A 17,500-nucleotide genomic window follows, 5' to 3' on the forward strand; every position below is an offset into this window, starting at 1 on the left:
ACCCTGCTGGGTCTGGGTCTGGCAGCTCCTAACGCGGCCTTCACTCAGATGGTCACCACCTTCGGCCTGGCCGGCCTGGTTGGATACCACACGGTGTGGGGAGTCACTCCCGCCTTGCACTCTCCTCTCATGTCTGTCACCAACGCCATCTCAGGTGAGTTGTGCGCGTGCGTATGCGTGTTACTTGTGGGGTGAGTAAGTTCACCTTTTACTCACGTCAAAAACCCGGAGAGCAGAATGGAGATTTCATTTCTTAATGCTTTCTGCCATTGTTGCTCTGATTTTCGATGAAGTTTCACCTCTATAGCCTCAACGTAGCTCACCGCATTTTGGGGGGAAATGGTATATCCTCAAAAATCCAGAACATTTATTGAAAAGCAAACAGAGTGTACTCATGGCCGGGTCACAGACAGACGCAGACTGATATGGGATAATATTTCTGTTTTCACTTATTGTTAACACGTTCACTGCCAATGGCGAGTTGAGTCGTCAAAAAAAATCCAACGGTTGACTGCCAATGACGAGTTGAGTCGTCAAAAAAAAAAAAAAAAAAAAATTGACGGTGGGACGTGGATCAATGCCCCCCACGTCTCCTATAAAAATATTGGAGCCACCGAACGTGTACAACCCATTCCACCGACCCACTAAGTGGCGACAGTGCTCTCCAGACTAGAGGAAGGCAAGCAAAAAGCAGTGTGAGGAAGCCATTCTCATGAAAATGGATTGGCGAAAACGCTTTCGCTTTCGCGCAGGGAGCTGGCGGTGGGGTTTTGCAAATTTGCATAATAGATTACGGGTGGAACACACTTTGAAACACGCAGCATAAATAAGACCAGAATCGCAAAAGCTTCATCAAAGCTCTCAAACAGAAACCCCAAGAAACGAGCGAGCCCATCCAGACTTGCCCAGCGGCCGCCAGCAGACAGGAGCAGCAGCAAAGCAGTGAGCCTGGTGACGCGAGGTTACAGCAGCAGCAGAAACGAGCTTGTGACACGCCCGCTGCAGCCAAGAAGAACACACACGGAGCCTCCCTCCGTTTGAAGGAGAGGGATGTTTCCTGCTGTTATGGAGGAAATTACTGTTCAAAACTATTGTTTAGATGTCTGACGTCTTACTGATGCCAAAAATGAATGGTTAAAGTGACTGTTCTATCGAATTTCACAAAAACCTATTTATCTCAGCTTAAATTTTCAGACGCTGAAACCATGCTGTATTCAAGTGCTAATGCCTACATAACTACTAACTCTACAAACTAACTCTTTTAGACAGAGAAAGCACACATTCTATTAGTTCTTTTGAGATATTTTGTGTTCACAAAATCTTAGCAGAAAAGAATCCTCGGGTCTTGAAAGATGAGCCAGAATCCTCAAAAAAACCCTCTGGCAGAAGCTACCTACAGTAAAAAAAAAACGGCTGGCAGTGAATGTATTAATTTAATGGTTAAAAAAAGTTGCATATTGTAGCTTTAACAATCAAACGCTCACCTTTTATGTGATGCATCGCAGATTATATCTGCAGTATGTCTGATCATCTTATATAGAGGAGAATGTTCTTAACACCAAACTATGCTTTGCTCAATTTCACCCCCCCTCCAATTAAGTGCAGAGATTTTAAATACCAGTTCCTGGATGTGAAGTGGTTTCTCTGGTGTGCAATATAAATGTATGTGGACGACAAGCAAACACACACACACACACCACATTCAATTCAGTTATAGTGATTTTTCGGACAGGAATCGGGTTATTTATGAGCATCCCAAGCTTGCTTCTTGAAAAACCACACACACGCGTAAAATGTTTAGGGGTTCAAATGCAGTCGTCTGTAACATCTTAAAACTTCAATGGTTGCATCCTTTATTGTTACCTGCCGCTTAACACTCGGGGGTTCAGAGGTTACAGAAGTAAGTGTGTGTGTGTGTGGCATGTGTGTGGTGTGTGTGTGTGTGTGTGTGTGTGTGTGTGTGTGTGTGTGTGTGTGTGTGTGTGTGTGTGTGTGTGGCATGCGTGTGTGTGTTCCCATGTCTTTGATCAGTCTTAAAAGCACACGGCGGGTAGGAAGTAACACAGCGTCGGTGATCTTTGGCATCGAGGGGGACCTGGGAAGCCCCTTAGCTTGTTTACTAATGCGCCCAGCAGCCAGACATCAGAGGTCTGCTGTGGTGCCCGCCCGCCCGGCGGTGTCACCATTCAACATGGACACTTTGCACTTCCTGTTTCACAAAGCTTTATTAGTCACACCTCTTCCCGATATTCACTTAACACCACCTCGTCTCCCCTCAGTAGACTCTCTGTAGACTCCGTTCTCAGTCTCTAAACCAGTGGTTCCCGAACCTAGGGTCGCGACCCCTAAGTGGGGTCGCGAATTCAAATAGGGTCGCCTGAATTTTTTTTTTATTTTTATTTTTTTTACACCACACACAATTTAATATTACCGAAGGTGATTAGGATCACTTGCGATTTTTCTTTTTTTAGTTTAAAGCCCCATTCAGTAAGTTTTCCAACTGCGCCCTCTGCGTGCATTAGTATCGATAACGATATCGCCGTTCAAAGTCAACAAAACACAGCACCCGAAAGCTCTATGTACATGTTGTGACATCGGGTACTCACCACGTGATGAAATAATAATCCATAGTTCCGTGAAACATCATTTTCGTAGCAAATCCGAATCGAGTTACTTCCTTGTTTTCATGAACACAGCGCTTCCGCTGTACAGCGCATGCGCGCATGCTTTTCTTTTCTCTTTTTCTTGCTACGGGACGTGGCAGACAAACTGCTTAGTCCCAGTGCTGGCCAATGGAGGGCGGTGTGGGATAAATAAAGACGAGGGTCTCCCTGTTACAAGTCAATCTACCATGTCCTGTGACTAAAAAAATGATATATTACAGTAAAAAATGTCAAAAATCTTACTGATTGGGGCTTTAAAGTGATAATCTCTTGGGTGACACCTATGGCGGTGGGTGGTAATTGCAGGTGAGATCCAAACAGTGTAAAGTCATAATCTACTGCAAAGGCTTCATCCAAATGGACATGGCCTCAATCAACATTGTGAGTGACTCTTTTTATTTTATTTTATGAAAATCTTTTAGATTATAACTTTAAATCAGGATTCGGAGAATAAGTCAGAATTCTGAGATTAAAGTCAGAATTCGAAGTTACTGTCAGAATGTTGAGAAAAAAGTATTTTTAGATTTTTAGATTAAAGTCAGAATTCTCAGATTAAAGTCAGAATTGTGGGTAGGTTGGTGGGGGGTATACGCAGCGGAGGTGGTCCCTGGGAAATTCGGTTTGGTACTAGGGGTGGGAATCACCAGATGCCCACGATACGATACTGAAACGATACTTGAGTCACGATACGATAGTATTGCGATACTGCGATATTTTCGATATTGCGATATTGCGATATATTGAATATTGCGATATTTCGATATATTGCGATTTCTTACTTTTTCAACTGCAAATGATGTCCCCAAAGGAAAACTTTGTCAACATCTGGTTTATATAAGAACAATTTTTCAGTCTGTACATCTGACCATTTTATTGCAGCAACATTGTCAAGTAGACAGACCAACAACTTTCATAAAGTCATGTCATAGTTGCATGCACCTGACAAACTGAACTGTTTGTTACAGTCTACTTACAGTCCACCTTAACTGGATGTGTGTGCGGACTACTGTACTTATGTAGTTTTTGCAACTTCACTTCACTTACACAAAACATCTTGTGCAGCCCATTCAGTAACTAGGGAATTTGTAAATTACTGTTATGACAAAACTGTTACTGTTAAAACAAAATGAAAATATGCTACCGTTTGTTTACTGCTGGCCTTGGAACTAAAGTTTATAGTAGCCCGGTGGCCTGGCATGGCCTGCAAATTTTTTTTTTTTTTTTTTGCAATATCGATACAATAACGTCAGGCAAAATATCGCGATACTGTGGTGTATCGATTTTTTCCCCCACCCCTATTTGGTACGTAGTGATACTTGGACAGAAAAGTTTGGGAACCCCTGCACTACAGTATCTGCACCTCTGTCAGGTTTGTCAAATTGAGTCCAGCATGAAGTGTATTTTATTGTCAGTTTTAAACACATTTACATCGGGATTAGGGGTAGATTAGAGATGTTAATTATTACAAAATAGGAATCATTTATAGTATAAGTTTCACAGGATCATCGTAGAAGATGCATCAACAGTATTTATGAGACCCCCAATAACAGAAGTTGATGTGATTTTAAACCGTTTCAGGGGTCATTTGGAGGTTCTCCCTCCTTCCTACCCTATCTGCTCCCATATTTCTCTGCCCCCATCCCCTCCTCTCCCTCTCTCTCTTTCTCTCTCTCTCCCTCTCTCTCCCTCCCTCCTCCCTGTCCAGGTATTTTCCCCTGCATATTTGGCGTGTCCCTATTACCAGCACCTTTTTTATTCCTGTCACTGACTGCGGTTGCGGAAACATTGAAACCAATGGAATTCTATAGTTGTTCAGCCAGGCGTCGTAAAGACACATGCGCACACTCACGTGCACACTCACGCGCGCGCGCACACACACACAGACGTTAGGGAATCATATTGGAATTTGGGGTTGAGTGAAGGACATTTATATTCACTATAGGGACATTATAGTAGTGACTGGGAGTGGAGTGGTGGGTCATCTTAAGCCACTGGCTTTATACGCAGTGTCTCATTGGAGCACGTCTTTGTCTCTGGTGTTTCATTGGAGCACGTCTTTGTCTCTGGTGTCTCATTGGAGCACGTCTTTGTCTCTGGTGTCTCACAGAAAGGCTTTCATCTACTTGAGAGCACTGATTCAATGTTACCTGTAGCGTGGTAGGTGGCATTTGACAGACACACACCTACATGCGCAAGTGGGATTATGCCACCCTGTGTGTGTGTGTGTGTGTGTGTGGGTGTTTCTATCTTTCTAGCCCTGGGTAGGCATGGGTCGGTTTGAAAATTTTGAAACCGCTTCGATATTCCCAAAAAAACGTATCAAACCGGTATATCGAATTTTACTAAAAAAAAAAAAAAAAAAAAAAAAGTGTAGCCCATAAATGTCTGTAATGCGACTGCAGTTTGTGGCAATAATGCACCTCTAAGCTGCTATGCTGCCAACCAGCACTAACACTGAATACAAATAAGCAGAACCATTTAACTGTAACAACACCACTGTTTTTATCAGAATCAGAATCAGAAAGACTTTAATGATTCCCGGGGGGAAATTGTTTCTCATAACTTATTCAGCTAAACCTTTCTTCAAACATCAACATAATAAACAAAATAATAATTTTGCCTTCTAGTGCAACTTGAGAAGAGGCTAATACGAAAAATAGTGCAATCAGAATGGATTGGCACTTTTTTTTTCTTTTTCTTTTGGTCCGGTTCGCACGTGATCAAACCGGTTTGGGCTCGTACACCGAACCGAACCGGTAAAACCGGAAATCGACCCATGCCTAGCCCTGGGTCCACTCATACCTATCGGCTTTCTGTCTGACAAATCTGTAAATGGTGGGTGGCCCAGGCATGCCTTTCATGCCCAAACAGTGAAATAGACCCTGTGTATAGTATTTCTATGCCTCCACCGGCGATAGCTGTGGCCGGAGGCATCATGTTTTCGGGTTCATACGTACCGGTACATAAAATATAGACACTAAAAATCATTATTTCATATTTTATTGGTAAAATTCACTTTAAATGTCTCACAAACAGACTCCATGTCCAAGGTAACTATACAAGCGCCATTTTCAGCAACTCTGAGGTACAAGCATCCACCGCCTCCACCGCTGTCCGCTTGCGGACCAGATTTCAAAATCAGAGACATATGTCAACCAAACATGCAGATCCTGATCCACTTGGCCACAGTGCTGTATCTTACAAGGCCATTGATCAGGGCTGCTTGGTTTGTTTCATCCTGTTTACCCAGTTGGATGACGAACAACTTTCTCTAAATCTAAAGTGTGGAGATGGATTTGTCTGATGCACGACTCCACAGCTCAAAACATCAATATGCTGATCGATTTGGGGCCGTTGCCAATATTAAAAACAAAAGTCACCTTGTAAAATAAGCCAGCTGGAAATGAAGCCTTGCTGATTTTAGTCAACTAAACAAAAGAGTTTTGAAATAAACAAGGCCACAGCTGATTGGCTGTTTGGCTAGCGCTCCAGGTCAGAGGTCACTGCAATAGTGACAAGAAAAAGTAGCTCACGCACATCCACTCGCTGTTGCAGCTGCAGGACAACAGACGATCAATAGCAGGTTAAAAGAGTAGAGTCCGCACAGCGCATTGTAGACTTCACTCCCAGTGTATTTGCTGAGGATTAACTGTCATAGTGATGTTGATAGTGATTGACTGCTTCCGCCTGCTGCTCCAGTCCGCTTGCATTCTGAGCCGTGATGTGGCTTCTCGCCTGCTGGATGAGGAGGTGCTGTGGGCACAGGTGCAGCGCGGCCTTCGTCCAGCTGCTCCTGGACCACGGCGCCGACCCGGCCCTGGTGACCCAGGAGCAGGCACAGCTGGAGGGAGAGGGCGGATCCCGAGGTACTCAGGGTCTCTCTGGAGGATGTGCTCGCAGTCTGGCCTACGAGTGTCAGATCCGGATCCGCCAAGCACTGGGCACACATCGCCTGAACCAAGTTCACTCCCTACCACTAACACAAGTGATGAAGGACTTTGTGCTCCACCAAAACTGACTTGAAGGACTGTCAGTTAATTTATTTTCATTTCCTAGATTTAGATCTTCAGTGACTGTGTTTCAAACAAATCCAGGACCAGAGATTAAATACCATCAGCATACACCACCTGTAGCCAATCCTACTATAATTGGTGAGCTGTGTGTCCGTGTGTGCTTGGTGTGTACTTGGTCTCCAGAGTCCCCACATCAGAATTGAGTGTGTGGGAATTCAGTTTATCTTAATATGACGTAAGGTTAAGTTTGCACACAAACAGCCGGTAGAAATACTTTTTTACTTTTATACTTGATTACATTTCGGAGCCTGTAATTTTTTACTTTTACTTGAGTAAACAAGTTGAATCAGTACTTATACTTTTACAAGTCTTTTTTTATACACAAGTAACTACTTCTACTTAACCCATTGATACCTGATGCAGCATTTGTGTGTGTATCCCTTTACATGGTTCGCGGTCTTAAAGGGATACACACACAAATGAGGGATATACACGCAAATGCTGCATCAGGTATCAATGGGTCAAGTAAAGAATGTGTGCACTGTTCTGCTCGGAATCCTCTCTGCTCCTCAGTACGGCTGTGCAGCAGTCACTGACACAGGGGACGACTGTCGCCAAGAGACTTATTCTGAAGGAGTGGAAGTCCTCCTCTCCACCTTCTTTTCAGCTGTGGCTGATGGACGTGGTTTGGGTTATACATATGGAGAGACTCCGGTTCCTGAGGACCAATTCTCTTGTGAAATTCTCGGCTATCTGGGACCCATTTCTGGCCTACTTAGACGAGGTTGAAAAAGCGACAAGTAACTTGCCCAGCTGACTTTTCATGGAGCCCTCGCACGGGATCCCACGCACATCTCTTACAAGCACAATAAGCACTTGATGAGGCTGATAGCACAACACTGTAACATTGGAATGTTGATATATGTATATTTTTGTTTTTGTTTTGTTCTGTTTTGTCTGAGCCTGTTTTTGTTCTGAAAATTGTAAAATAAAAAAAATAAAAAATGTGTGCACTTTTGCCATCTGTCCATATCGTGCAGCCTGAGGTGCAGTCAGGCACTTCTGAGCTACTAACACAACTACGTTAGAGTGAGTGTACCGATATGAACATTTTGGCCAATAGCATAAACCATTATTAGCTTTCCTGTTCTGGTCGATAATGTGTATATTTACAGATGTCGCTATGATCTGTATACGGTAATATGATCATCAAATGTTGTACATGCTGGAAAAGCACATGTAAACACTGAACACTGTCTTTCTGCATTTCCAAAACATTTGGAAAAGGCCATAATTTACAGCATTGTTTCCTCTCAATATGAAAATGTGAATGGCCGATAGAGATTCCTGTGGTTCCTGTAGACATGTTGTCATTTCAGATGACTGGTGTTTATTTCAAATGGAGATGTGATATGTGTTTTGTTAGGAGCTGAGATGCAGACAGAGCTGACTTTCTTGGGGGTTAGCACACAAAGAGGAAAGCTGATAGAAAGTGAGAGTAGGTCATACTGTACATTGGAAATAATATCTGAGGCTATTGACTTGGAAGTGCGCACACACACACGCGCACACACACACACACACACACAGCTGCTAGACCTAAACTGTAAGCTGTGTGAATGGAGGCGTGCAGGGAGCACAGTATTGCATCTTACTGCCTGCAAGTCATTACAGGACTGATGTTGTCAAGATTTCCTAAAGCACCACCAGGACATCTTTTTGTAAACACACACACACACACACACACACACACACAATGCATGTGCGTGTGTGTAAGAGAGACACTCTTTCTCACTATCTCCCCCTTTATTTCTCTCTCCATCGGTAATGAGATGTTGCAGAGCACAAATCAAACAGCACAGCTGGCTGACGTCTCTCCTTGATGAATATCAAGACATACAAATGGCTGCACTTGTGATTATTAAAACAAACCTATTTGATTTGATTTATTGTGGATTATAAAAACACAATCCAAGGGATGAAACATGTGGAAGTGTAAAACACTTATTTCCAACATGGTCCCTGGTCTCATACGGACATACATCATAAAAACAATACAGCTCAATCAAGTGTAAAAGAAACAATTGACATATTCAACGCAAGGCCTAGAAATCAATAAAATGGTAGCTTAAGAGAAGTACTCAGAACACAAGCTGAATTAAAGACAAATATGAGCATGTGGGAAAGTTACATAGGAATCTTGATGTTGATGCTCACATACAGAGGCACGGTGTAGAAAAGGTACAATGACGGCGGTCCTGTAAATCCTTTTGAGAAAACCGTTTGGTTGGTGACATTTTCTGTAGGTTTTTGATGTCCCATCTCGTGTATTTTGAAGGCTCATCAGGTTCATCAACACTAAAATCTCTGTGTTTTGCAGGTCTGACGGCTGTGGGTGGTCTGTCCCTGATGGGAGGCGGCTACACCCCGACGTCCACTGCTCAAACCCTGGCTATGCTCGCTGCCTTCATCTCCTCGGTCAACATCGCTGGTGAGTCACACACACACGTAGACGCCTCGTAGTGTTGCTTGCCAGTTATAGCAATCACACACACACACGTAGACGCCTCGTAGTGTTCCTTGCCAGTTATAGCAACTTTTAGCCAATGAAATCTCAACCTAAGCCGAAGTTTGAGGTGTTTATATCGATTATACAATAACATGCTTTTTACCGTGTCTTGGAGCTGCCGCATCTGCCCACCTCTGCTCAGGGCAGTGGCTGTAGCCGTAGAGACCACACACATCCATTCCTGCTATTACCTTGAATAATTTCCGTTCTAATGACAAAGTGTTCCTGTAGCCATTCTAATACTCATCACTCCCTAATGGTCCTGGGAAACACGGCGTTATACCTCCGGGGCAAGGCCGCAAATGAGTTCTCGTTTCTCGTTAGGAATGTCCTCGTAGCAGCGCACCGCTCGACTAATGAGGCGACTTCACTAGCAGACGTTTGAAGAGCGAAGATACATATTGGATCGAGATTGATTCAAGATGGTCGGATGTCTGAGGCGCTTGATTCCAAGGTGTCAATTTGCTCAAGCCACACCAAAGGCCCGGCGGGTTTCTGCGTGCGTGTGTGTGAGATCCAGGACACCCACCAGGGTTAAGGGTCACGGCGAGGCTGTGAATCCTGCCACAAGTCTGGTGGAAATAGGCCCTGTGGCGTTGTTAATGCGGCGACTGTTACGACCACTTATTAGCTCCTTAGATCTCCCTTAACTTTCCCCCTTAATAAAAGCATGCTAAAATACCACGGCATTTATAGAAATACCTAGTTTTTCTTTTTAAGGAGCAGTTGTTTCATTTGATTTTTGATGTTCGCCGTGGGTTTTGGTTCCACACGCACATTTCCAAGTGGTGCACCGCACTGACCGTAAAACCCTTGGGAGCAGAAAAACAAACATTCCACGGAAAGGGACAAAATACAACCGTGAAGTCTAGGTGCAATAAAACAGCCTCTGAAACTCATAGAGTTTGGTGTGTGTTTTGAGGAGCAGGTTCCTGGCCCATCTCCTCTCATTCCCTCTGGTCAGGAGCTGCAGAGAGGCCATGGAAAACACCTGAGGCTGCTGAATGCCTTGGGCTGAATCACCGTCGTTTAGACGCATCGGTATGAGACTCCGATTTTGCGGGTTCTCCCACCGGCAAAATAGAAAGAAAAAAAAAGTTCCTATAGCTTGAAAGAAACGGGAAGCCTCTAGGCTTGACAGCCTAGGGCTAGGCCCTAGGTTACAGTACATGTGCTTCTATTCTTGAAAGCTTCCTAAGCATAGGGCCAGCATTCATATTGCTGGGGGGGGTTATGGGCTCTGGCTTTACTTTTTTCAAATACCCAAACTGTACATTCCTCCATATGAATATATTGACTCAGATTGGGCTGGAGTCAGAATAGTTAGATTGTTATTACTTCTGTCTTTTAACTAGGAACGCCTGACGCTGAAATGACATGAACAACTGGAAAGAGACAGGTGCTAGCCTCTGGATCGTGTGTGTGTGTGTGTGTGTGTGTGTGTGTGTGTGTGTGTGTGTGCGTGTGCGTGTGCGTGTGTGTGTGCGCGCGAGTGTTTGCATGTGTGTGTGTGTGTGTGTGTGTGTGTGAGAGACACGTGCCAGAGGGAAAGAAAGAGAAACGCACAGTAATACGATCTCCCCCTGTAAAGCAGTGAGACACTGTCTGGTCTCGGTTTGATACTTTTTGAGGTTTCCTACTTGAAATATTTATACTGACATAAAGTAGACTCATTAAATTCCTAACATTGGTTATTGGGTTTGGCAACATTCTGTTAGCCGCTGCTCTTAAAACACCTGCTTTCTAAATATAGATCTTTTTCAGTCGCTTCAGGTGCCCCCCAACCCCCCAATGTGTAGCTCCTTCCTCCCCTAACGCCCCGAACTCTCTGCCTCTCTGCCTCTCTCTCTCTCCCAGGTGGTTTCCTGGTGACTAAGAAGATGCTGGACATGTTCAGGCGTCCCACTGATCCTCCAGAGTATAACTACCTCTACATGCTGCCCACGGGTGTCTTCGTCGGAGGCTACGGAGTTGCCCTGCAGGCTGGATACAACATCGAACAGGTGTGCGAAGAATGTTTGTGTGTCTGTCCACTGGGGATGTATCTACTGTATCTGTCCTCCATATGTCAAGGTTTGTGATCTCGTTTCAAAAATATTTTCTCGATTCCGCAGAACTGCTGCAAAAACAGCATATGACTACTGTATGTAAAAGCTGGCTGGCGGTCTTCTAAATCAGTGGTTCTCAAATGGGGGTCTGGGGACCCCCAGGGGTCCGTGGCACTTTGCCAGGGGGTCTGCGAAAAGTTTTCAGGAAAATAAAAAAATAAAAATAAATGTTTTTTTGCAAAAGCTTCATAGTTCCACGAAAATATTTTATGTTTTAAATCTAAAATGGTTCATGGATTACAGTCTAATCTAACAAACCTATCAATTTAAAAGTCAAGCATGTTACCGTGGAAACAATTAAGCTTAGCCCAAAATCACAAATCAGAATGAGGGGGTCCCCGGTATATTTTACATCTTGTAAGGGGTCCTTGACTGAAAAACATTTGAGAACCTCTGTTCTATGCGTCTGTGCGTCTTTAACCTGTAATACCCCCCCCCCCTCTCCTCCAGATGATGTACCTGGGTTCAGGTCTGTGCTGTGTCGGGGCCCTGGCAGGCCTGTCCAACCAGAAGACCGCCCGCCTGGGTAATGCCCTGGGTATGATGGGTGTCGCGGGGGGGGTCGTCGCCGCCCTGGGCGCCCTCAAACCCAGTCCCGAGCTCCTGGCACAGATGAGCGCCGCCATGGCTGTGGGTGGCACCGCTGGTGAGTCTTTGTGTGTCGGTGGCGTTTATTGATGTCATGGATGGAAATGTGTAAAGTCAGATCCACCAGAGCCGTGAACATGACAGCGTTCATTGGAGACAAACTCTGAAAGCCTGCAGGAGAGTCGTAGTAGATGAGACGTCCGCTCGGACAATCTACCCTGATGGTCTGATGGCTGCTCACATTACACAAGCTGGGTTTCCATCCAAATGTATCGCAACTTTTAATCCAATTTTCAGAAAGTCGGCAAAGGAAAATGCGAAATAATGCACGTTTCCATCCGCTGCTATTTTGCGAATTATAGAGCTGTCAATCACCTGGTGTTTGAGGCTGTCTGAGCTGCTGATCAGCTACTAGACCCGATATACAGCTCTGTTAAACACATCTAACGTTATTCATTTAAAGTTTATTGATGATCTACATTACATTACATTACGTCATTTGGCAGACGCTTTTATCCAAAGCGACTTACAATAACACATTTTTGTCAGCAATAGAGCAATCTACTATGGAGCACAGTCTATGATAACTACAACTTCTGAAGGAACAGTGGTACAAGTTTAGGTTAGTGGTACAAGTTTGGGTTAGTTTTTTTTTTTTTTTTTTTTTTTTTAGAAAGAGAGAGAAAGAAGTTAGATCAAGAAGGGCCCAGATGGAGCCTGAAAAGGTGTGTCTTTAGTCTTTTCCGAAAGATCGCCAGTGATTCAGCTGTCCTGACCGAAGGTGGAAGCTCGTTCCACCATTGAGGTGCCAGGGACGAGAAGAGTCGAGATCGGGATGAGCGACTTTTGAGCTCCCGTAGCGAAGGAGGGGCGAGGCGACCAGCACTGGTGGAGGAGCGAAGGGAGCGCTGAGAGGTTTGGAACCTGACCATAGATTGCAGGTACAGGGGAGCTGACTGGTGTACAGCCCTGTAGGCCAGTACCAGTGTCTTGAATTTGATGCGGGCCGAGATGGGAAGCCAGTGGAGGTCCTGGAAGAGGGGAGTGACGTGAGAGAATTTGGGTTGGTTGAATACCAGACGGGCTGCAGCGTTCTGAATGAGCTGAAGCGGTCGGATGTCAGTGGCAGGTAGGCCGGCCAGGAGCACGTTGCAGTAGTCCAGGCGGGAGATGACAAGAGACTGGACCAGGAGTTGAGTCGCTTCTCTTGTGAGAAAGGGACGGATTTTGCGGATGTTGTAGAGAGAGAACCTACAGGAGCGTGCTCTCGCAGCTATGTTGGCTGAGCAAGACAGCTGGTTGTCAAGGATCACCCCAAGGTTCTTAGCTGTTTGGGAGGGAAGTACAGTGGTGTTGTCAATGGAGATGGAGAGATCTGCGAGAGGGCAGTCTTTCCCTGGGAGGAAGAGTAGCTCTGTCTTACCAAGGTTGAGCTTGAGGTGGTGGGCAGACATCCAGTCACCAATGTCTTTGAGGCATGCAGAGATGCGAGCCTCGATTTGAGTGTCGGAGGGGGGGAAGGAAAGGAAAAGCTGGGTGTCATCAGCATAGCAGTGATAAGAAAAGCCATGAGAAGAGATCACATAGGCAAGAGATCTGATATAGAGAAGGAAAAGTAAGGGGCCCAGGACTGAGCCCTGGGGGACACCGGTGGTAAGAGGACAGGATCTGGAGAGGGACCCTCTCCATGAGACCTGGTATGAGCGGTTCGAGAGGTAGGAAGCAAACCAGGATAGTGCAGAACCTGAAATGCCGAGGTCAGACAGAGTGGAAAGAAGGATTTGGTGGTTGACTGTATCGAAGGCAGCAGACAGGTCAAGGAGGACAAGAACAGAAGACAGGGATGAGGCCTTAGCAGTGTGAAGGGCCTCTGTGACAGCAAGAAGAGCTGTCTCAGTGGAGTGAGAGGCCTTGAAACCGGACTGCAGAGGGTCCAGGAGGTCATTTTGGGAGAGATAGAGAGAAAGTTGTTCGGACGCTGCTCGTTCGAGGGTTTTGGAAAGGAATGAGAGAAGAGAGACAGGTCTGTAGTTGTGAATAGCAGTAGGGTCAAGGGAGGGTTTCTTAAGCAGAGGCTTGACTCTTGCAGCCTTTAGATCAGGCGGAACAAGACCAGAGGACAGAGAGGAGTTAATGAAGGTAGTGAGGAAGGGAGATATGTTAGGTGAGATGGTTTGGAGGAGAGAGGAAGGGATAGGATCGAGGGGTCTATAGGACCTTTGTCTACAAGTAGACAAAGGTACCATAACGCCATTTCTGGATTACCAGGTGCGACTCGGCAAGCATAACGTTATAATCCACGGAGCAGATAGTAAGTGAATACAATTTCATTCAATTCTAGAAGTGAGTCGCCTTAAAGTTAATATCCCAGTCTTCTTCTGTTTACCACGGCGGGTATTGTGCTGCGTATTTACCATGATTTACCGTGTGGAGGCTAACACAGCATGTCATGTTTTGCAGTGATCAAGGCAAACTGTGTGGTTTTTGAATGGAGAGACAACGGAATATCGCTTAAACTGTTTCCACCGCACGTTTCGCATTTTCCTTTTGAAATTTCGCATAAAAACGGGGATGGAAACCCAACTACTGTCTCTCCCGATGACTGTCTTCTCATCGGGAGTCTTGAGGTGGTTGTGGTTTTCATACTATATGACTGAACGGTGACAGGGGGTCACACTTTTCAAGATCTTTCACCGGGAGAAGTCCTGACGACTCCACAAACGCAGTCTCACACAGGTCTGTTCACATGCGCTCGCACAACATATACATGTCTGGGTCATTCTACAGAATTGGTTTGGTTATTAAGTCAGAGTTATTAAGTTTACTGCTACCTCAAATGTTATTGTGGGTTTCAATAGATCACAGAATGATCTTAGTAAACATCTAAGACTTGGATATTTAAATGCTTTTTAATGTTGTTGTGTTTTGGTTGTGACATAGCAGTTTAGCCGTTTAGCCTGCTGTCGTGTGCTATTTAGCAGTGGTGGCTGGTGAGCTTGGAACCAGGGGAGGAAGCTAGTGCGGCGACCGAAGGTCGTCGCCCCTTTTCGCCCCAAAAATTTGGGCTTTTTTTTTTCGCGTGTGCGCGCGCGCGCGCGTGTATTTGCCATGTTTCCCATGCTGTCAAGCCTCTTAGCTTTCCACCCAGTGAGGAGCATTGCATTAGCACCCAGTGAGAGGACTACAGGACGGAACAGCACCTGGCACCTGAGGCGGTCCCAGGGAAAATATGACGTGTGCTCTGCTGCTGATACTCTCACCCACAAGCAGTTTTTGCCCAAAACGCCCAAATCTCATTTTAAATTAGCATTAGGATTAGACTGTTGTGATGTCATTATTCAGTTTTAACCATCAATAATTGTTCCTTTTCTCATTATTTCATTTCTCAGAGTAAATACTGTATATTTATTTCGAGATTTTTGTCAATTATTTGTGCTGTTATGGTTATAATTAGCCTAGTTACTCACTTCTACACTATCTTAGATTGTGTTACTTATGGATGGCATGGAATTATAGTGAAAATAGATTATCCCCCCTTTTTGCTGGGGACCCCACTTTGAAAACCACTGGCTTAGGCTAGAACTGTTGCGAGAAGGTTTCAGGATTTATCTCTATGCATTAGGCTGTGATTACTATTTATATAAATCTATTTATTCACATAGATTCATGATATATTATGGTATACAGCCTACCTGTGACATCAATGTTTTGATTCATCCTATGATGTCTCACACTCAGGTGTGCTTTCACAAGACAGGTGTTGTCCATTCAATCAGCTAACCTGTCTTTATAATGGCTGTCTTGCACTGTTTGTATGATACTTGACAAAGTCTATGGCCGAAACTGTTGTCAAATAGCGTTAAATTACACTTAATTGCATCTGGAACGAGAGTGTGTCTTCCTGTGAACAGTGCTGCACTACTCATTTAGTTATCAACTTTGGAGCGTTATTTACCCCCCCTTCCCGACATCCTAGGTTGACGTGCTTCATCCCAATCGATTCCTTATTTCTTCTACTTTCATATGATATAAAGATCACCACTCAAGCTTTAAAATTGAGCCCGCTGTCAGCTATCGATTTACAGGCTAAAAAATGTGTGAATCTAAAGTTCGCGGGTTTTAGTATAAGAAATTACAGGATGAAACTTCAATACGACAAAAATAGCGCTGCTCGGTGAACCATTTCCACGCCGAATTTAATAGAAGGTTCGGATAACTTGAAATCAATTGACTTACTTGAATATCCGTGCTGTCTGTAGGGGAAACGCTGCAGTCGAGACGTTGCAAATATTCCAGTTTTCTGACATTGCAAAAAGCCCGTATCGCGCAGCTCGTCTCCCCGCAACTCGAAACTCGTTTTGGTGGTAATCCAATATCAACGACTGTCTGGCTTGTGAACACTTACTGATTTATAAAAAAGTAAATAAAAATAAGAGGGAAATATGATATGCTGCTACTGTCTCAGTAAATCCTTCCTGTCAGGTCAAGCAGTGGATTTCACCTCCTTGATTCAGCGTGACCACAGACCAGCCAGTGGAACAACGTTGCCGATTTTCAGACGTATTCAGCATTGGACAATACAGAATGTCAATCAATGTCAAGCAATCTATCAATCAAACAACAACCAATTAGGGTTTCACCTGGTTTCACGGGCTAAGGGAGAGCTCCCCTCCTCCTCAATCTGATTCGTTGGAAAACACATCACTCTCACTGTTTTCTGTGAATTGCAAGTCTTTTTCAACCAATCTTATTTTTTCATTAGATAAATTACCAAATAAATCAAGCCCACAGGGCTGGTGTTTTTTTAATCCCCTCCCCCATGCTGGGACCAGGGCCAGAGTGACTCGTCTGCATGGAGCTATATGTTACACCCGCTATGCCTCTGCACTGAATGCTTACTGCAGGCCAGGTATGGTGGATGGGAGCCCAATCCAAATAAATGATCCAACAAGTGTTAATTATCAAAATGCAATGCCAGGGTTTATTTCACACTTAGGGACAAGACAACAAACAGATCTAAGAGCACAGTTCTCCTGAGTCGTTATGTACTCTTCTATATTCCATTAGGACTGAGAAAGTTTAAGCTACCAGTGAAGTAATACACACTGGAACACACGACACACGTGATAAGATCCACACTCTGGAATACACAGCACTGCAACGTCTCACACAGTGGTACGATCCACACTCTGGAATACACAGCACTACAACGTCTCACACAGTGGTACGATCCACACTCTGGAATACACAGCACTACAACGTTTCACACTTGATTTTGTGGACACTCCAAATCACATGCAAGTATGAGCAAACAGGTGAGGCACTCCTAGGTTCTCAGTCTAATGGCAATACAAGGGCCCTGTTTAACTGGGAGAATGCGCAGAAACAAACAAACAAACAAACAAAATATAAAAAGATTAGCCCGCCCTTCCAAGACGAACTCCCAACTCTTTTCGTCTTATGGGTCAGGTAACAAGGCCCAGGCGGACTAATTGAATCCCCAAATAAACAAATAAACAAAGAAATTAAGGTCAGCAAGAACAGTGAATAGACCCTCCT

General features: G+C 44.6%; 1 protein-coding gene across 2 annotated transcripts in view; it reads left to right on the plus strand.

The window, feature by feature from the left end:
* Positions 1–17,500, plus strand: part of nnt (nicotinamide nucleotide transhydrogenase) — a 143,905-nt gene that overhangs the window by 22,885 nt on the left and 103,520 nt on the right. For both annotated transcript variants that reach the window (XM_083657694.1, XM_083657693.1), the window contains exons 11-14: positions 1–154; positions 9,057–9,167; positions 11,103–11,248; positions 11,804–11,999. The exon at positions 1–154 is cut by the window's left edge and continues 8 nt beyond it. In XM_083657694.1, coding sequence (XP_083513820.1) covers positions 1–154; positions 9,057–9,167; positions 11,103–11,248; positions 11,804–11,999 — 607 coding nt within the window. The remainder of the gene's footprint in view (positions 155–9,056; positions 9,168–11,102; positions 11,249–11,803; positions 12,000–17,500) is intronic.

Source organism: Poromitra crassiceps (assembly GCF_964638095.1).
Source record: "Poromitra crassiceps genome assembly, chromosome: 21".
NCBI lineage: Eukaryota > Metazoa > Chordata > Actinopteri > Beryciformes > Melamphaidae > Poromitra > Poromitra crassiceps.